Source organism: Haliotis rufescens, unplaced genomic scaffold (assembly GCF_023055435.1).
Source record: "Haliotis rufescens isolate VD_foot unplaced genomic scaffold, xgHalRufe1.0.p SCAF_16, whole genome shotgun sequence".
Classification (NCBI taxonomy): Eukaryota; Metazoa; Mollusca; class Gastropoda; order Lepetellida; family Haliotidae; genus Haliotis; species Haliotis rufescens.
Window position 1 is genome coordinate 20,883,306 of NW_025963846.1, and position 22,227 is coordinate 20,905,532.

At 36.7% G+C, this 22,227-nt stretch overlaps 2 protein-coding genes across 6 annotated transcripts in view; one reads left to right on the top strand and one right to left on the bottom strand.

The window, feature by feature from the left end:
* The window catches only part of LOC124122120 (ankyrin repeat and SOCS box protein 13-like), a 23,683-nt gene extending 21,355 nt beyond the window's left edge, over positions 1–2,328 (top strand). For both annotated transcript variants that reach the window (XM_048396976.1, XM_048396977.1), the window contains exon 6: positions 828–2,328. In XM_048396976.1, the coding sequence (XP_048252933.1) occupies positions 828–958 (131 nt within the window). In that variant the 3' untranslated portion in view covers positions 959–2,328. The remainder of the gene's footprint in view (positions 1–827) is intronic.
* On the bottom strand, positions 1,537–16,551 carry LOC124122083 (neuroepithelial cell-transforming gene 1 protein-like). Of its 4 annotated transcripts, none has more exons than XM_046485242.2 (13): positions 16,386–16,551; positions 11,826–11,889; positions 11,490–11,558; positions 9,369–9,446; positions 9,042–9,203; positions 6,226–6,288; positions 5,826–5,922; positions 5,603–5,679; positions 5,226–5,441; positions 4,945–4,986; positions 4,617–4,787; positions 3,950–4,133; positions 1,537–3,786 (listed from the first exon to the last, which is right to left on the bottom strand). In XM_046485242.2, the coding sequence occupies exons 1-13, from the start codon at positions 16,406–16,408 to the stop codon at positions 3,620–3,622; spliced, it is 1,413 nt and encodes a 470-aa protein (XP_046341198.1). In that variant the 5' UTR covers positions 16,409–16,551; the 3' UTR covers positions 1,537–3,619. The 4 variants fall into 4 exon arrangements, with proteins under 4 accessions (XP_046341198.1, XP_048252932.1, XP_046341197.1 ...); XM_048396975.1 differs by lacking the exon at positions 16,386–16,551 and adding an exon at positions 16,185–16,308; XM_046485241.2 differs by lacking the exon at positions 16,386–16,551 and adding an exon at positions 12,433–12,809.
* Between the last annotated feature and the right edge of the window lie 5,676 nt (positions 16,552–22,227).

Genomic DNA, 22,227 nt, shown 5'->3' on the forward strand with positions numbered 1-22,227 from the left:
CATCTAAATTCCTCCTTTTGTTGCTTTGTCCCTGCCTCCCTGTGCACATTGAGCTGTAGTGATTTATTAGCTAAGCTGGTGGTATTGCATAACCTATACAGTAAAACCTGGCCCCTTACAGCCTGTGACACAACCCGATGTAACCCTATTGAGCTCCCTCCCTTATCTCCCTCTCCCCAGGTCCTCCTGCAGTTAACCCTTTGTCCCGCTCTGAACAGCCTCCTGGCTCCAGGGGATGCAAATACTGTTTGCCTCACAGCTACTTGAAGAGTCATTACAGAACTTTATTGCATCAGTTCAAACAGTTGTGTACAGTTGTGTAAATAATTTATCATGGTAGCATGTTGGACAAATTGAAGCAATATAATTTTGAGTTAAAACTTTATGAAAGGGTAGGTTGTAATTGACTTTATGGAAGTTGTAAATGGCTGAAAACTAATTTGGTTGCTTGAAAGAGGAGATTTTGAAAAAAATAAGAGATTAAGGACTAGAATGTATGGGAATGCCGGGTAGATTTCCCATGTTTAAGGGCAACAATACTCCAGTTCTGGGGTCATCTCGTCGGTGACACTTTAATTAGCCCAGATGCCAAATAAGCAATGAACACAAGTCAAACCAGTCAAGATTATTGTCCATAATACACAAATTTTGAATCTGTGAAGAAAAGGCCACCCATATTTCAAATACTGTCAAAGTTGGGTTGTTGCCCTTTAAACTGTGTAGGATTAAATTGCTAATAAAAAAAAATAAACCAGAAATTGATGGCAAGGATCCTGACACTTGGTAGGCTGGGACCATTGTCTGACTTATTTTGGCTTTACTTCCAGTGGCTGTGAAATCTCTACAACATCTGTGTCGTCTGGTGGTCAGATGTGAGCTCCACAAACAAAGATGTCTGACACAAGTGGACCGTCTGGCTCTACCCAAGTTTCTCAAGGACTACCTCGCTTTTGAATAGACATCAATAACAGGAGTAGGGGAGATAGACGGCCAAATTTGAATCACATTTATATCCTTGACTGTGAAGTTACATACCAGTACATAAAGATTATGTACGTCTGAACTTGCACCTCCAGGCGGTGTTCCTTTTTCCATTGTTTTAGTTTTGGACAAAGCAAGTTTACTCAAGGCATTTACTCAAGTCGGGCTAAATAAACATATTGACCAAAAAATTGGAATTTAATTCCAAATCAATTGATGTTTCATGTATATGTTGGTCTTTGTCCATGTTTGTATGTGTATGTGTATATATATATATGTGTTCAACACTAAGAAATAAATTCACCAGCCACCCTTGTAAACATCCTACATACTGGCAAGAGTCCTTGGTCCTGTTAATAATGCTAAATCACTAGGATCAACACCAGATCCTATTGTATGACTTAAGATAATCTGTCACAGGAGATTAACTATAGTAATATGAAGAATCAGGTGTTCTTTGACTTCTTTCGAGTAGTATATATTTTTCAATTATGCAGTAATCCACAGTGTTCGGGATGTAATGCAGCATCAGAATAACAAACCACATATTGTTCATATGTACTGATATTTCTATTTATTTTCAACTATTATTTACATACTTATTGTACACCGCATCTCAATGAGCACATGAATGTCGTTCCAAGGATTGCACACGGATCCAACACACCAATCCCTTACATACACATCACATGCATGTGTTGGTCAATACTGACATCCAATATAGTTCTTCAGGACAATACTCCTGCTTGAGCCCATCCAACAAGTGCTTTATACATGTATGTACAAACCCTTTGAGGGGAATATATACAATCTGGTATATATAAAATAAAAACAAGTAATGTACAATGTTGAATGGAATACAGGAAACAGTTCCTTCAATTTATAAGAAGTGTTTGGGAATGGCACAACAGTTGCCATATTTTGGCATTAAATATTTCATTTTCTACAGGGATGATCTTTTAGATGTGGATTTTGTAAATGTAGGATAAACAATCCATTGTCATTGCTAAACAATGGAAGTACTGTATGAGTTGATGAGTATGACACCGATAATATTTTTAGATTAATTTGTAAAGCTGTTGAATTGTACAGCCTAACAAACTAAAAAATTTGTGATGATAGATTTACGTGAGGAGAGGTGAATTTTAGCTTCTTCCTCTTGTTAAAGTCGCATATTTTTATAAAAAAAATAGATTACAATATTTAAAAAATTGAACAAAATATTATTGGAAAAATAGACTAGTTAGGGCTAATTGCCCCAATTGACATAGTATGAAATCAGCAGCCATTCACTGATATGTAGACACATGAGGTAAATGAAACTTCAGTATGTATCTTCAATACAGATGTTGAAAAAAAAACAACAGGAAAAATACAAAAATACAAAAAAATCTGGATTGCATAAATTAAACTTAAGGGAAATCTGAGGCCAATTTCACCAATACGTTTGCATCCATACTATTGAACAAAACTGAACAATACCCCAACTAGTGTACTACTAACACACTACATTCGTCGGAGAACAGTATTTCGTACAAATGAGCAAGGAAGAAAACATGAGCAAGTGTTACAAAGGACTGAAAACATCCACCTATAAACTGATTTAAATTAAAGCATGTTTAGTCAGCATCGACATATTATGCATTTAGTGACTATGCACTAGCGAAACTACAGAACGAGCACTAGATGTTGTAGACGCTCGCTACACACAGCACAATTGCACAGAACCCTTACTGAAAGTATATCATTTTGAACAAAGTTTCCATTTGCTTCTATCAATACAGATTTGGTTTAGAATCACCACATGAGCAAGATTTGTACAAGGCATGTTCTTAATATATGCAATATTTCAGTTTCCATTATAGAAAATTCTGGAATTACTATCTCCACTATTATCTGTATGTGATAAAAGCTTCTAACCCGGCACCTTGAGTATTCTTCGTCTAGGATTATTAGTTGATATATATCTAAGCTACATTTCTTAATAACCAAAATCATGGAACTTATTGAAACCAGACATTCAAGAATAGTCCTTTCAATTAATAAATATGAACATATTTTGGCAAATTATTGGTATTATAAATGAATTGTAATCGTGATTGTGATATGATATTCTGTTTCCATTCTCCATGTTGCACACTGAGCACTTTAGGCTGATGGTTTGATTAACATAACAATGCATCAATGCTGCCTCTTTTAACAAACAACAACAAAAATCAAAGACCATTGACCGTCAATATCAATCTGACAGCTGGCCAAAACTCAAGACAGCATTAATTCCAAAGACACACAGCAAAACTGGAAATTCACGTTCCATTTTCATGGTGTTGAGTGGATAGAGTGAAGAGATCAGAGATAGAGGAATAAATATATGGACTTCTCACAATATCACAAGGACAAATATGTGTTCAGTATCCATGAAGAATAAATGCAAGAATCAAGGGACCACGGCTGCAGAGTACACAGTTGACCACACTGTACGTCACACACTACGGAACTAGGTTGTTCCAGAGAGTGAAATGTTTTGGCACTTGTAATATCACTCCGGTCTTTCGTCTGTTGGTGAAAGGATGGTCAGGTGACCATCCAAAGAGCACTTTTGATTGGCAGTGATGAAAGCAGGCTTCATTTTGATTGGCTAGGCTGCCCGTTTGTCAGAATGTGTCGGTGCTATCGTGTGCACTTCGTCTGTGACCTGGCGGAAACATGCCAACCACTGGCGCTTATCGTGTTCATCGTTGGCAAAGAGTGTGTGTGACTGGCCCTTTGTGCTGTCCTTGAATGAAACTTTCAGGACATTCCGTACTGCAATAGAAAATAGTCAAATTGTACATAAACACAAATGCAGAATTTGCATGAAAGGTGTCAATTTTCTTTTCTCGTTTAACGTTTTTAAACAAATTACTAACTTCAAGATATAATAGCTTTAATGAGTCCCTTCTCTGATCAGAAATAACATGACACGTACCTGTTTGTGTCTGACTGAAGGCGGACCGGAAGGACCCCATCTTGATCTCGGTCTCCATGAGATCCTCCACCACCAGGTCCTCCATGGGGATGGGCTGGCGGTACACCTGGTACATCTGAGACCCGTACTGGTTGGTGAGGCGCGTGGGGACCAGCACCTTGTCGAACAGGAACATGTGCAGCTTCTGCAGAGGGAAACATCAAGTTAGCATTGGCAGTATTGACACATGATGTGAACAAAATCTGTACCGACAAACCCTCTAGTTTCTCACCATGATGTTAATATTTACATAACTGAACATAAGAACTTAAGTTTCCCCAAAACATGATTAATTTGTGGACACACAATCTGAGCAGAATCAGTATGTAAAAACCCTCAATTTTTTTTTTGTTTAATGATTTTGATTAATATAACAAAAATTAATTTTCTCAAAGGATGTTTATATTGTGTCAGTTTGCCATGGGCAAAAAGAGGCTAATTTCTCCGTTGGGTGAGTGAGTGAGTTTGGTTTTACACAGCTTTTAGCAATATTCAAGCAATATCAAGACAGGGGACACCAGAAATGGGCTTCACACACTGTACCCATCTTCCGTTTGGGGACTAAACCGATGAATATTATGCAGACTGAAATTAGTATAACACAGCTGAATAAGATATGAAGACTTACGCTTCCTTTGTTGTTCTTGAGCACTCCATTACAGATGAGGCTGTGAGAGTCATCTATCTCTGTCAGTTTCTGATCATCGTATATGTAGGTGAGACGAGACTGGTAGTAGCGACATTTAGCCTCTCCAGTCTTCTTGTCAGCCTCAGCGATGTAGAACTCTGCCAACTTTATCTGAAAAACAAATGAAGAGACTATCAGTATCCTGTCACGTTCTCCATGTAAACATGCTCAATACTAACACCCAACTCAATTAGTCATGTTATTGTGTACATTATTATTTAAATGAAAACAAGCGGAAAATTTAAGGATGAACTATTTGACTACTTACAGCTTCCTGAAGGTAACCTGCATCTTCATGATCTTCAGGCGTCTGCAAAAAGGAAAAACACAATAATTAAATGACATAACTAAACAAAGTATTGCAGGTCATCAGGATACATCAAACATTTAAGATACTATTAAATGTTCATAAATTATCAGATATATAGAAGATCTAAAATACTGTTACAAATGTTCATAAATTATCAACAAATTCAATATTAGATTTGGGATATCCCCTACATATGGTATTGAATCATTTATTATTGCCACCTATATAGTAATACTTACATATTTGAGAATACTTCTGATGAGCAGTGGGTATTTCACAAATCGGCTCCTTGCTCCATCTAGAAGGCTCCACAAGTCCAGTTTGCGACTGAAGGGAGATTCCTGGCATCTCTCAAGAAAGTCGTCGACAGCGGGGTCACTCTTCTTCTCATCCAAGAGTGCCTTGCCAAACACCTGGTTGGCACAAAACTCGATGTATGCATCCAAGGACGAAATCTGAAAAAATAATAATAAAAAATTGTAAAAATATTTAAGGTTCAATAAATAAAAAAATGTTTTAGTGACTTTAAAGATGTTTCAGGATGTGTTCAATAACTTACACAATTTGTCAAATTATATAGATAATAAACATTAATATAGATTTGATCCGTTCTTACCCATTCCAGGACTTCCCCTCCAATACCTTGTGTCGTGCCATCAGGTAGTCTATGTTTCTGAAGGCGGGATACTAAGTCTGAAATTTTTTTTAAAAAATCAATACATAAAATATGTCAAGATATAAAACCTCTACTACATTCAATTTCATAAACTCTTTAAGTACTGTATATTAACAGGTTAATTATTACCACTATAATTATCATGACCATCACTGGGCCTCACCTTCATGAACCTGAGGTAGGGTCTTGATGGGTCCGAATATCTGCTTGAGTTCTCCTGTCGTCATCAACTGCAGTTTGGCCATTGAGTCATTGTAGTTCTGAAAGAAAGCAATAATTTATAAATAATGTTTTGTGTACTATACACTACACCATGCCACGACAGACCTTCACCCTAACATTAACATTCAATAGCAACACATGCTCACTGTATCAGCTGTGTGATATACGTCAATACATACCGGCATAACATGTGTTATGACGCATAGAACATGTGGTGTCAGTTTCACTGAATGATCTTATCTCAATTCAATTACAAACAACTTTGTACATCTATATATTTCTGACGCTTGTGTTGCTGTAAACATGTTGACATATATAATGTAGTCCACATCTATTCTCACCTTCTGGACATTGTTCAGATCCTCAATCATGTCTTGCTCGCCCTGATACAGCTCATAGATGGCCTAGAAAAAAACAGACTCTATGAAACAGGTTTCAAAAAGCAGTTGAATTGTTTATGAATTTGCTTCCTATTTTAATAAAATAAGAAAAATCTAAATATTTTTTACATTTGAATACTTATCCTGCATCACTACGTCTAAGGAGTAATGCAGGATAAGTAAAAGTTTTAGTATAATCTAAATATGTTTTAGATTTGTAGAAATGTTTTAGATTTGTAGATTCATCCTGCATAACCCCTTAGACGTAGCAGTCTACCAATCAAACGTCTCCAGGGTTTATTTTTAGTTGATTTTGGCATCATTTTCAGTTGATTTTATTGTTATTATATAGACTTTTTTTTAGCTGAGCTTGCTAGACTGAATTTCTCAAGATTTGGGCTTTGGACTAGTCGCAAAAGTTGTAGACTGAGATCAAACTCCCATTCGGCTCTCAGTATTGTTATTGCCCTACATCGATTCACTATTAAAGTGTAATTATATTTAAATAACTCAAACAGTAATAAGATTCATAAGTACAGTGATGAATTCAAGGTCAAAACACTACTTTTTGGTAGAACAATATTATTGTAATCAAATCTATTTATAGATCATTCACTTATTAATTATTTCAGTTAGATTGAAGTGTGACTTCAAAATCTCAGTTGTATTAATAATGTTTCTATTATACTAATGTTTTCCGTAACAAGTAATTTTCTACAAATTCAGTTGCAGCACCCACATGGCGGCGCCACTCCTCAATTCTCCTTATATGGTCAAAGGACTGTTTAAATTCCAGCCGAGACAATTTAGAGCCCTCCATTCAGTTACCATGCATGCTGCCAGCAGCCATTATTGATTCCTTCAGCCAGGGCACACACAGTGGTGGGTTTCTATATCTAATACACTCTGTCGAGAGTCATTACCGTCACAACTGTTTCAATGGGATAATTCTTCAGGGAATTCAACGTAAACGAACATTCTCTTTGAACTGCCTACAGGAATCGTGACCAATAGTAATGCTCCCCCCCACACACTTGGAAGCATCAAAGTACAACAGTTACAAATGACACCGCTGTCAGGATGAAAAGACCCTTAACCAATTCTTCACACACATTATGCAATAATATCAACCAGTAAAAAAAAAGAGATATCCAGCCGTTTTGAGTGAATTATATTTTGTTGAAATCACTTTTTATGTCCAGAAATTCTGGGCTGAAAACTCAAAATGTAAAACCAATGTGAAATTAATCAATTAATCTAAAAGACACACTATTCTGACGCAAATCAGCACCTTTAGTTCATTAATTTTTCATGAATTCGGGCGAGAATCTAATTTGATTCCTGAAATAGCATCCTGGAAGCAAGTAGCCTTTTCGTGTACTGTAGTTGCTGAGACAATATCTCTCTCTTGGATACAATACAAGGTCAGATGCACTAAATCAAGATAAATCTCCAAGAATAACCAGACTATTGAGATTTCAGATTAACAAAATTGGTTTAAGGTACAATACCGTCTCATTTTTAAGATCAATATATAAAAATAAGCCAGGTAAAAATCAATGGTCAAAAATAACCTTCCAAGTCATGTAGCAGACCACGACTGGTCTATCAAAGGGATCGATTCCTGCTATTCTGATAAAGAATTGTTATAACTTATTGATAGCCTATTTTGGGTTCAAACTGTCACCAAGGCAACAAGCAAAACAAATCATTGAGGTTGTTACAACAATTGCAGTTGTGTAAACTTACCATTATGTTCAAAGCAATCAACTATCTCAGTTAATATAAAGATTTCCTATGATCAACATGGCAAAGTCATTAGTACAAAGAACAAATCAATTTCACCAATGGTAATACAGGAATTATCAATCAGTGGTGGTTACTAATATTTTGAATTATAAACATGACCATTTACAATTACAAGCAATTACTAGAACAAAAGTGTGGTTTTAATTAAAAAAATGTACAAATTTTTTTTTAATATTATTAAATGTGGGGATGATCTAACCAGGATATTTACAAGGTTTGCAAAGAGTGATCATTGTAAGTTGAAGACTCCCACACAGAGCAGTCCATCAAGTTGAGTGATCATCAGACTGGCATTCTCTGGAGGAGGAGTAAGCGTCAAGAAGTGCCCCAACCCTACTTTAGAGTCAAGCCTTGTGTGGGGGAATACAGTCGGGTCCATATACAGACGTATCACTGCCATTAACCTTACAAGATTTTGTTTACCATGTACAAGAGGTTGTTATTGAGAGCAGGGAGACCATGGAATATTGGAATTGTGTTTTACATTTAATTATATATAAATATGTTACAGAAATAATTCTAAGTGAGTTTTCTGTTATTAAGGTTGGCATGACATAGTTAATTAAACATTTCTGGAATAATTTAAGAGAAAACTGTTTGAGATGGTCTCAAACTGAAACAAATTACAATCTTCAAAACATTCTTTTTGAATCAAACGTTTGAGACTCAAAAAGTCAACACAAATATTTCTCATTCAGCATAATTTTATCTAATACATATATATATATAGTTTATAATTAGTTGGCGAAATTATTTTCAGACGTGTAGAGGAGTGTTTATTTGATTTGGGTTTTTTTCAAACTACTCATTCTGATATTCTATCATTTACTCCAATGCCCACTTGCACAAAGCGATCTTAGCGCTAAGATGATCGTAACTCCCATACTTTAACATAGGCTTACGATAGTCTTAGCGCTAAGATCGCTTTGTGCAAGTGGGCCCAGGTAGACAAAATATTTTCAACTGACCTCCTGCCTCTTGATATCCCGGTTAGTCAGGGTATGGAGGTTGCCACCATCTGCCATCATGTCGCTCCAGGTGCGGGTGAGGCGCCGCTTGGCAGGGGACGGCTGGGGGGCCTTGTAGGGGGACAGGTTCTGTCTGCTGGGGGTGGGTGGGACCTTGAAACGCTGAAAAAAAAATCATCTGATTGTTAAACAGGTAGTCATTTACTTTTCGTCCACCAAAACAAAATTGTTTAAAGTTTTATCATGTTTATTATTTCATTGAATTGAGGCTTCTTTAGTTTATTTTTCACAATTGACTCAATGTAGACTGATGATAATCAATGTTACCTTGCCAGATGCAGATTTGCTTGGCGACAAGAGATTCACAAGTGAAGATACTCTCAAAATGGATCTGCGACTCTTTTTCTGTAAGAAAAAACATTAATTATTAAAGAATGATATTTATAATCAGATAACAGGAACACAGATCCACATTTGAAAAGTTTCAAAAAGTTGTGCAAGAATTTCATAAAGTTCAGTACGACACTAACGACAGTTCCAATAATTTACCTGTGCACTGCAGTGACAATCTCCACCTATTACAAACAGTGGCCCAGTGCTGGAGCAGTAGAAGGATAGATCAGGCTCAAGATGAGCAGCCATCGTTTAATGCAACCGTTCTCCTCCAGTCAGTGTAATAAACTGATCAAATCATCCCAGTGGCTTGGATGTTGGGGAGAACAACGCAACAACACTGCTGTAGCAACTATTGATCCACCGGAACTCCATCGCTTTGTGACGAGGTAATGATCAGCGGCAACCTCCTACTCGCAAATAGACAAGTGTACTGTCTGTGACGTCACATCACGCTTACAACTACGCTCACTGACGAGCAGCGTCGCTGTTGTAATGAGCATTTTCACGCTGTTATCATGGAGTTGGAACAACTTTCTGTGTTTTCAAGGTTAGCTAATTTGGTTATTTGGAGACACCCATAATAAGCCATATATGGCATGTTGATGTTCACATGCAAGCCCTAGATACAGTGTCAAACAGTTCGGTCCCATGATTACAAAATGACATTCAATGCCATACAGATAGGTATTGTTTATCCTTTAAAAGGCAAAGATCAATTCTTCCTACATTGCTTATTTACGTAATGTTATGACCCACCTTAAATAATTACTGTATTTATACAGTTTGAAAAACAAAACCTTTTCAGGTCTCTTAAATTCAACTTGTTATTTATGATTATTATTGTTTCATGGCTTATCTTAATTATTTTTGTTTGTTAGCATGCTATGTGCGAGAAACACATAAAATAAACTTTTAATTCTATTTCTTAAAAGTAATAATAATTCAGGGCATACTTTTATTAAATATATGTTCATCTTGTAATGGTCTTAGTAAAGTGTTCTGAATTTAAATTAAAAACTAGAGTGTCTACTCCAATTAGCACAAGTAAGCATCCCAGCAAAAAACAAAACATATCTGCATCAGGTGCATTGAAAGAAACATTTGTAGCCAGGAGGAACACATAGTCATAAAAAAATCAAGGGATTGATTTAATAAACAATATTTGTTGCTAATTATTAACTCATCAACCTAAAATAACTTTCATGTTATCAACAACATATTATTCTGTATAATAATTTCTGTGGGAACAAAGCCTCTTTGACTATAGACCATCTGCTTGGGCAAGCTTGTTAATGGGACGTAAAAGACTTGGTACTACTCATACTAAAAATACCAGTCTGACAAACACTATGACATCTCATACAAGACAGCTTTGAAATCAGTATGACGTGTACTTGAGAGGCACAAAATGCTTGCATATCAGGAACCCAATTTTAAATCCAGATATTAGAAATAGTTCATCTTGTCACCAATATAGAGCAGGCAAACACAGGAATGCTGCTGAAAGGAAGGAGCATTGACTACACAGCGTCTTCGCTGTGCTCTGACGTCACGTCGCAGCATCATAGCTCCATGTACAGATCAATACAGCATGCCAGTGATAGCGACACTGCCAGTAAGAAGCACAAGAACCACTACTAATTCTGTCATCAACAGCTGACTCTGAATCTATTTCAGGATGTCGAAGAAATCAGGTTTTTTTGGAGAGTACATGAGTAAACAGCTCCAGGTCTCATGGAACAATTGCATCACTGGCCTGAAATAGGTCTTTAACAATGAACTGGGTTGGAGGAGCTCATCTTGGTGGTGTATGCGTTACTAACATAATATCATACCAAATACGTTGTTTTCCTCGGAATGAAACTGTTTGCCACTAAATGGACATTTTATTTAGAAACCAAAGCAACAACATGTGTTAACCTTTTCAAGCTTCATTAATACTCCAAAGTATTATACTATCAACAAGACATATTCCCCAATGCTATTTTCCACACACATAACTGACATTCTATATCCTAAACCTAAACACGCAGGAAGTAAAGTGAAGCTTACCTTTGTCAAAGAAATGTCCAAGCTTTGCACACTCAGTGCATCGTCATCTATTTTCCTCTTTCGCTTTTTCTGAATCAATGAAAACAAACAATATTTATATACATATTTGTCTTTGAAATAAAACATCATCCCATTCTGGCATGGCTAGGAATATTCATGCCTGCCACCATTACATCAAGCAAATTTTACAAAAAGTGGCAGTCATGATTTAGAAGAGAACACAAAAATAACATTTCACTTGACTTATTATACAATAAGTATCTAACATGTAGTAAGTAGTACAAAGTACTGATGATGAAATATTGATACTCTGTAACGGTTGAAAAATATACTTACAAAAGGAGGAAGCTCAAATATGGCGGATATTGAATTCCGTCTTGTGCTCCTTTTCTCAGGCATTCTGAAAGACAATTAATTTTTATAATATTTCTACAATGTCTCAATACTAATTCAGTAATCTACTTGTTCCTTAATAAAGTTCTACCTTTTCATCATGTTTTCATGAAACACCAACAATACAAATCCCCAAATGCATTGCTAGCGCTCCTTTCAACAAGGTTTACAAGGGGGAAAAAAGTAACCAGTTCCAGTCCTATTCTTGCAAGTTACTATTCATTAAACCGTCTTACTATTCATTAAACCGTCTTAGCAGGGGAGCTGGTGAACCTGAGCATTTTCTAACTGGTATTAACAGATATCCTTAAGGTATGCCATTCTACTAGCCCTCAAGACACCTTGAATTGAGCTAGTGATATTTCTGCTAATTTGCATCCCTGCTTAGAAATCCTGATTTGTGCAAAGTAGAAAGTACAACTGAAAGTATTGTCCTTTTAAATGCATGTCTGACTTGGGTACTAATAAAACACTCCACATGATGGGACATAATGCCCATCTCACATCCACACACAGTACCACATGGCACAAGAGGGTGTCTCCAACTTACTCCAAAGAGTCAGTGAAATAAAATATTTCAGCCTTGCTGGCCTCACAACATTCAAATGCACAGGGGTCTTGGTTATCCATTGCTTAGTGCTGACTGAGTATCTTAGGGAATGAACGACCCCTGACAGACAGCCCCATATAAAGGGCCCTGGCCAGCCCCAGGTCATGTGATAATGGCTGGATCAGCCAATGAAATTGCACTGCACCCCAGGGACTTGCCCCTAGTAATTTCCTGTCTTATTACAAGCTTAGGCAACCCTTTGTTATTTCAAAGGGGCCATGGATTAAGAAATAAGTGTCAATGTTAAGCATTATTGTGCATGAAGACTTGAAATATTTAACGTTTTAGAAAGGAAACAATGTTTTTGTTTGAACAGCCACAAATTGGTGATGTAGAAACAGCCTTGTAGGAAGTTATTAGTGTAAAGGGAAACAAACAATGACATTGTAAACTAACTTTCATCTTTTCTGGACAAAGACAACTTATTATAAAATCAGGTTGGGGTTTTGAAGAACTATGTCTGTAGCTCAAAATTAAAAAAAAATTGCCAGCAGAACGTTCTCGTTTTATGAGATACTTTTATACAACTAGTATGTTTAAATATGTTAATAACATTTTCATTCAGCTGTTCAAATACTATATATTAATAATAATACATTTCATGCAGGGATGGTACAAATGGTATCTTTCCTCTTGACAATTCTCCATTATGACAGGTGCTTGTGTATTGAATGTTGTTGCCAAATGACAGATTGCATATAATAAACTTGGAACTCTGTATAGATGTGACATAACCGGGACAAGACTGTGAGTTGGTTGTAACATTGGTCCTGGAATCCGCTAAACTATGACACAAGTATACAAGTCAAAGAGGCACTCACCTAGTACCCTTGAAAGTAAACACCTCAACCTTCACGCCTTACCCACCCAAACCCCGGGAAAGATCAACACACAAATTACATAAACACTACGCCATTGCCCTCAAAGAAGAAATGTTTTTGAAAAGGTGTAAAGTGTCCCTGTGTTTGCCTTTGAAGATGTTAAGGCTGATTATGCATTTCCAGTTGCCTTTTACTCCCTACATCCTCTCAAGATTTAGTTAAACCTTCTCGCTGCTAGCCCTCCTAACAAAGAGATTAAAGAAGCAATAAAACAATAGAGTTATTGGAAGGGATTAGTGCCAGCTAAACTAGGCAATCAACCAAGAGAGATTCAGTAGCCTTCTACCATAAAAACAAAGGGTGCTAATATGTCCTCCTGACAGCCACCTATATTGCTGTCTATACACCGACTCATTGATAGGCTGTGAGGTACTGGACCTGCCAGCTCCTTCCAGCCGCTGCTGGCCCTATCCAAACACACACCAAACAGCTAATTAGTCTCTTGTTATTTCTATCATGTTTGTAAATTACCTGGATTACCACTTCTGAAAAGTTAAATGCTAAACCAACTAATGAGAGTGTTAAAACAACATCTAGTATGAGTATCTTTAGTAAGAGATATTCTGTCTTTGATAACATTGATTGAGAGCTCCATGAGTGTGGGAACTACACATAAAAATAATTCCAGTTAAAAAACACATCCACTTGAAGTTATCTATTATGACCAATGACCTAGGAAATTTGGTGGGAATCTGTAAAATCAACTTTACTAAACATGCTAAATCAGCTGGATATTTGACCATGGGTAATCATTACAATGGGACAGCCACAATGTAGACAGTGAGGACATTTGGGTCAAAACATCTATGCGGGAATATCAGTGACAATAATGGCAACAATCTCCAGTACTTTACTACTTATTCAGTGTTTGCCACTGACCAAAACTTGTCAGTGGTCCAAAGGGCCAGCACAGAAAAATCTACTAGTCCTATGGATCTCTACAAGACACAATGGTCCTGACCAAATTGGGTTTTAAATGGTACTACTTCATTTTGTGATCAGGATCAGAAACCGGCCAAGGAGGTAACCACTGTACCATACAGGGAGCGTTAGGTTGCTGAATTTGCGTAGATTTGATCCTAAAATAACACTTGACCATCGGACCAGCATTTAAATTTACTGGTCTAAAATATGCTAGTCTCGGACCAGTGGAAGCCCTGGTGAACACTCCTCATATATATCAAAATCCACTTCTGATGAGTTGAATCGGTTATTTATACAAAATTTCAACTAAGTGCCCTTGGCAGGCAGACTGGGCCAAAACTATTATTGTATTTAAGCTGAAGAGTTTGTAATAGTTAATGCATGTATTCTACACAATTCATTCAAAACAGTAATATAAATAGAGTTTCTTCCTCTTTACTGGTCCTGTGATCAGTTAAATACAAGTTACCTCTACGAAGCTGTAACATTAGTTATATCTATTTCAAATTGATTTGGAATTAATACTGACATTTTAACTATATAAACATGAACTGAGAAGTAATACTGGCATTTTATTTAGGCTAGGGTCTGAATAGCAGCCTTTGAGCCTTAGATAAATCCCTTTTGGTTACACATAGGTTCCCAACTGTTGAAAAAAGGTTTCATTTCTAGCATACTAATATATCTAATATTAAGATATTGGGATACTTAAAATATATATTGTTTTAGAAACAAATGAAACATATTTACATTCTCTCATTATAATTTCCATCAACTGTTCATAATATACAGGAAATGTCAACACTAAACAGATACTAGAACTGCATTATAGTTTTGCATGGCTGGCCATGAGGAAAGGGACTGGTTGTATAATGAGCCCTAGGCCAGGTTTTACTGCTGGTTACATGGGGCTGGGCTGGTATCTATGGGTCTCAGCAGGAAATCCTCTCATTCACAGATATATGGAGACAGTTCACAGCAGATGCAACAGGTGAACACTTGACTCATTTCCTCTCCCTTGATACCAACACTTGGTAACAGTATCTTTCACACACTTTGGGGGAGGTAAGAAGTGGAATTATCTTGACATATGCCTAAAATTGTATATATCTATAATTGGAGATATTGAAGAATGTGGTCCATTAGCTGTCACTTTTTTTTCTATTAACTGAAAGGATTATTTTGTTGTTTCATTTAACACTTTGCAGTGAATCCCTGAATGCACAGACCATTGGACCACAGCCCATAACAATCCAGCTCTTCCTACTTGTATAGGCTACTTTACTTTGGCGACAGGAGCATTGGTAACCTGTGATTGAGAATTCACAATCATGTCTTTCATTAAAATTGTGTCTTTAGCGAGTGAGTATGGTTTTACGCCGCTTTTAGCAATATTCCAGCAATATCACGGCGGGGGACACCAGAAATGGGCTTCACACATTGTATCCACGTTGGGAATGGAACCCGGGTCTTCTGCGTGACGAGCAAACGCTTTAACACTGGGCTACCCGACCGCCCCCAAATTGTGTCTTTAAATAGGTATTACATGGCTGCCAGTCGATAGGTTAACCACAAAGGATGGGGGTATCTTCTAAAAATTAAACATTACAGATTAATATACTGTTTCACCCACACTTTCTTTTCCTTTGATAAAGGTCTTGTAAAATACAGCATAAATTGGTAAACCTAATTCACTCACACATTCTGTGAATTTATAGGCATAACTGGTTTATTCATACACAATACACATCCTATATGCGCTGTGTTTTAAGGATATGGTTGAATGTATAATCTGGCCACTGGCAGCCTAAGTAATAGGTCGGTTAGAACCGGAAGTCGAACAAGATGAACAAGGCATTCATTGTTATTTTCAAATAAAATACAGACCTATGTATGGACTGACTATTTCAACTTGTGATTGTGTCACCTGAAACCGAACATATCAGCAGCATGAACTGTTCTGGAAAGCGCAAGACCACACAACCATGTCACAAGTTTCCAGGTTGACACTGTCAATGACAGTAGGCCAAAACACTAAACTTGATCAACGACCTGGGATCGTCACATCTATTCAAGTTATATCTTTACCTGAACACGTTTTCTTCATCCATGATATCGTGTACTTCTCGGTTGCTTATCTATCTATAGTTTGACGATCTTATCCAAAGCGATCGGCGTATAAATATTGCAAATTTGAAAAGGTAATCAACTAAACAACTCCTAATCACATCAACAAGGTGCTTTGAATATGGCGGCGAATGCTACGATTTTGTTTTTTAGCCAATCACATTGCAGGAAACCGTGTTTACGAGTTACTTCCCTTAGAATGTTTGGCATACCGCACATGACAAGCGAAGTGTCAAATTTCATAGCGGTGCTCTTCGTCAGCCTCTGAGTCGAAGTAAGTGACAGCGGTCATCCTCGTTACGCATTAGTGATCGAACGGTACAAGAAGACAAAGGCGTGATGAGTGTTGCGGCATTGAAATAGACAATGTTTGTACATTTAATGGAGTAGTCGTAACCTTTGCATTATTCGAAAATGATTATTTGACACGTGAAACTTGGTGTTTGTACAAGATGGTAAGTGGTTTGTATTTCACTAAATTGACTCCAACATTCTAGATGACAGGAAATCTGGTTTTAAAGAATATTGTCTTGATCGACTTTAAATAATTTTAGTGTAGTTTACTTTTTCCTTAAAAAACACTATTTTTGTTACGAGATCTAATTGTATTACCAGAAATTTAACTCATATCTTTCCGGTATAAAAAAACAGGTTTGTATACTAGGTAACATGCTTTAATATTGTCAATTAAAAATTAAATTTCTAAAAGTTTCCTTATTTCTTTATTTCAGGCATGACAATTTGTGCAGTAGTGGGCGTTGTAATTTAGGTCTACACATGTATAATTTATACTGTCAACTTCTAGTAAATAGCCAAAATTTGAAATGAGATAAGAATTATTTCGATCTGTTTTTTTTTTATTTCCCCGCACTTCACAGATAAACCCATCATGCAGTGGTTGATGATGCAGCTGAACGGCTGAACACACGAGAGTAATAAGATTGAAGGTGGGCGTTACATGATTGCAATAACCCGAGGTGTGAGGACTCCAGCTGAAATTCTCCACAGTGCACCACCACGTTTACACCTGTCGACAGCGGGTGGGATGGATGATAATTACAAGGCTGCGTAACCCCTTGATGTAGTGTAAAGACAAGGTTGCGTAAGACAGGATATATATCACTGACGATCTAAGGACTTAGGACATCCCTATTACACACAGCATGTTTATTTACCATGAATTAAACGTGTTTTTATTCATAATGGACGTAGGTCGGTAAACAAGGTGTCGGCTTATGTGAATACTTCTCCATTACAAAATGTTATACAAATACTTCTTTATAAATAAAATATAATGTGAACATACATGACTATATACCATTTAATATCAGGCAAGCAGTTTGACAGTTATTTTAATAGATACATTGTACAAAATACACGATTGTGTTTCAACTGGTTTCTGTCGTTTAAATTTTCACTCTACAGTCAGCAATAATCGTTTCTGGAACATGCAGACTAGTGGTTGATATTATGAACAACGCTCTACTCTTGTTGCACGTTGTCAACGATGTCACCGATCCTGGCAATTTTTTCATTTCGTCGACAAGTGTATGTTGCTGGGATCCATAAGTGTCACGAAATATCTGATTAGGTTAATTAACCGGTTTCCTTGTTATACTCTAATCTATTACATACCATCTAAACACGGTAAAACGCAGTTGCAATATGATCTCAAAATATTGTTGCATTCGTAATGAATTGTTGTTGATTTCTGGCGATAATATATAGTTGTTTAACCAGATACCATATAGCGGTATTTGACATGATATAATCTGTCACTCATTTTTTCAAACTTATTTAAATATTTGCTTGTTTCAAACGTAGAGAACCACGCACAAGCTCATACTAACTTAGCGTGTAGTCAGATATATTTTTGGGACGCTTCAAACGGATACCACCTCACACATGGACCAGGACAGATTAACGTTTTGTTTACAAAGTGTATATATTATAGAAAGTGGAATATGTCACCAAGACGATTGAATGAAATAAATAATGTGAGTATCTCCAGAACAATGAATCGCTGTACGTGCACTTAAAGTGTATATACGATAGATTATTAAAAGGCGTATTACTTGTGTCTCGTTTCATTCCAACATTCGATTATCATTATAATTATATATAATACAATTTAATGTAATACTTCATACGTATTGTGCATGTGGGTATTCCTTTGGATGCAAACAAGTTCCATAGTGTATACAGTTTTTATCACGGAGTATCAAATGCTTATTACAATTCCTTTTTTTGGGGGGGGGGAGAGAATACCTAAGTAACAATTTAAATGGTTGATGTACACTATACTGGTTTTTCTTATGATTGTTATCGTTATAAATTGTCAATAATCATATGGGTGCATTACCATAAATAATTGCGCGTTTGTGAATGAGGATTGGACGCCAAGCATGTGAAACACAAATGTGAATGACTTTATATTGTATTTAATCATGGAATATTGCTTATCCTGCGATCTTGCTTTTTATTTAATTATTTTGTTTCCCTTGTGCCACCGTGAGTGGGTTAGGTTTTTTCCGAGAATTAATGTGAATTGAGTTGATCATGTTTGTGTATTTCCCCAGCTTCCAGTCGTTTTTTACTGTGTATTTAAGATGACATCAATTTACTGTTGTTTCGCGTGACACGTAGCTACTGATTGTAACCTCATGATATATATGTCAAGCTAACTATTTGCACTGCAGATTGAGCTGAGTAGAATTATGTTTGGGTGGCACGGGCGCCGGGTAATCAGGGCGTATATTCGGGTGAGTGACAGTAAGTTGGCGACGACAGACAGAGTCGAGCCGTGTTTGTCTGGTGTGGTGTGTTCTGTCTGACGAATCCAATCAGGATATGTCCACAAGCAAAACATGTCACGTACTTGGGATTCTAATGTTTGTGATTTTAATAGAAATATATTTCCATTTTTTGTATAAGACACTCATTGAACTAAGGTGTGACGCCATGTTTTTTTACATATACATACAGCTCATGTAAACAATGCCTAATCGAGCCAAGCTTCAAGAGACAACGTAGATGAAACTGTTATTTTGAACACTATAAGTAAACGACGACATAAACAGAATATGAATGGTTTTGGAAATAACGGATGAAGTATTAAGATTTTTCCACCTTCGGGGTTATCGCTTGAGATACGTGTTTTGTATTTGATTTAAAAAAATAATATTTAACCTCATACAAAGCACTGTTATATGGTCGCACCGCTTTGTTTCACAAGACATGTTATACGTTGCGGAAAACACATACATGGGGCACGAGCACGTGCTAATATTAAGCTATATTGTAGGAGCGCTTCAGTCACTACCTTCAGTCCCCACGCAACAAAGACCAATATGACTTCTTCAAAACAAACTTTTTGTATTCATGTTTTTCACCACTGCCAACGAAATATTCATTTTGGACATATATAAAATCACCCTTTAAATCAAGTGGATGTTCCCTAAAACCTGTTTCTCGGTTCATTAAATGAGACAATACAATATTTCAATGGACACCCTTTCTCACTAAACATGCCTAATTAGGCGGTATGTATACTGTCGTCGTCATATATCTCTACAAAGTTTGCTACGGGAATAGCATCTGAGTGAGTTTATGATAATATGAGTATGTTTTCATACCATATTTAGTATACAACCACGAGAGGCAATCCGATATTTTGATTTTAACATTTTTATTCAATAAATGAATCTGGATCGGTAAACAAGTCATCTGACATAAGTTAATACAACCCCAGTACAAAGTTATATTGATAAATATACATACATTAAAACCGAACAAACACGAGTGGTCAACAGTTTGGTGCAGTTGATGGAAAGGTGTTCAATTACTAAGAAAAGCAAGTCTTCAACTGTGTAGACCCATGAAGATCCGTGTAGAATACCCGGTAGGTCTTCAGCAACCCATGCTTGACGTAAAAGGCGACTATGCTTATATATCGCAAGAGGCGACTAACGGGCTCGGGTGTTCAGGCTCGCTGACTTGGGTATGCATGTCATCGATCCCAGTTGTGTGGATCGATGCTCATGATATCAATCACTGGATTGTCTGGTCCAGACTCGATTATTTACAGACCGCCATTATATAGCTGGAATATTGCTAAGTGCGTCGTTTAACAACCAACCAACCAACCAACTTTAACTATTTTATACTTAGCACTTATTTAAAATATCCGATATTTTCAGCACACAGACCTTATTGGTCGCATTGGACGCAATGGCCATTTTTTGGATGTCGTTTTTTAACTACACACAATAAATACATACCTTAAATAAAATATATAATGCAGAGATTTTGAAACTGGTTTCAAATAGCAACCGGAAGCTGTGATCTATTACCATTCCCAATTTCATAGACGTAATTATTTCATCAAACAAATGTCGCTGCATCCCATGCCAGCTTCCATGCAAGGCTTTAACACTAAAGCGAGAAGCAAAAGAAACTATACCACACAGTTGATTTGATCCTATGTTTGATTTTCAATTGAAAATATCTTATGTTAGCTATATTATATATATAAATAAACTGCACTGGCATTTAGTGAGCACTCAAAGAGGCTATATAAGATGAAGTTCTCTGCCACGTGAAATCCAAATGATCTATTGACTTGTCAGGCATTTAAGGATAGATAAGGTAAGTAAATGATCTATTGACTTGTCAGGCATTTAAGGATAGATAAGGTAAGTAAATGAAACATCAACATTTTAATCCACGATTTGAAATATATATAGTATGAGGTAAAATGATTTATAAGTGTTAATTTCCTTAGTTTGATGGTTTGACTTCGCGAGTTATTTCCTATGTTATGGCATGTTGAACGTGATCCTGCCATTAGACACTCTTATATGCACATCTAGCCAAATGGTAGACAACTGTTTACTTAACAATTCATGAATATGTTTTTGCTAAAATACATATATCTGACAGAATGGTATAATTGGTGTTTTAGACTGGTGTTTCATGGTAACGTAGTTACCAAAGTCTAAGTTGTTGCGCTCAACAAGAAACACATTTATACGTGCCATGTGGCAAAAGCTATAAAACCCAAAGAAGATTCGTAAAATTTCACACATAACACTTCTGTGTTTTACATTTTTTAATTAGGACTGAAATTGGTATGTACATTGGCCGTTATCAAAATGAACTACCACAGTTAAACACAATAAGTATATTTGTTATACATAATGAACATGGCACGGTAAACATGCCGTTTCGGCTTATGTGAATACTCTCCATGACTAGAATAGGTCTTCAGCAAACCATGCTTGCCGTCAAAGGCGACTATGCTTGTCGTAAAAGGCGACTAACGGGATCGGGTGGTCAGGCTCGCTGACTTGGTTGATGCATGTCATCGATCCCAATTGCGTGGATCGATGCACATGACGTCAATCACTGGATTGTCTGGTCCAGACTCGATTATTTACAGACCGCCGTCATATAGCTGGAATATTGCTGAGTGCAGCATTAACAATAAACAAACAAACAAAACATTTAAAATGGCTGCCATGGTGGCCATATTTTTGTCCACATATCAGGCATTTTTTGTTTCTGCCTGTACCTGTATCGTTATTTCATTTGTTATGCAGCAAGCGTGTAGTGTGCAGAATATGATGTTTTTAGCAATATTTTTATTTTAATCAAGCTATAACCTTTGACTCGATTATTTACAGACCACCGTCATATAGCTGGAATATTGCTGAGTGCGGCGTAAAACAACAAACAAACAAACAAACAAAACTCTCCATGACAACGTTTTCGTTACACGTGTTGACAGCGCTTTGTACATGCC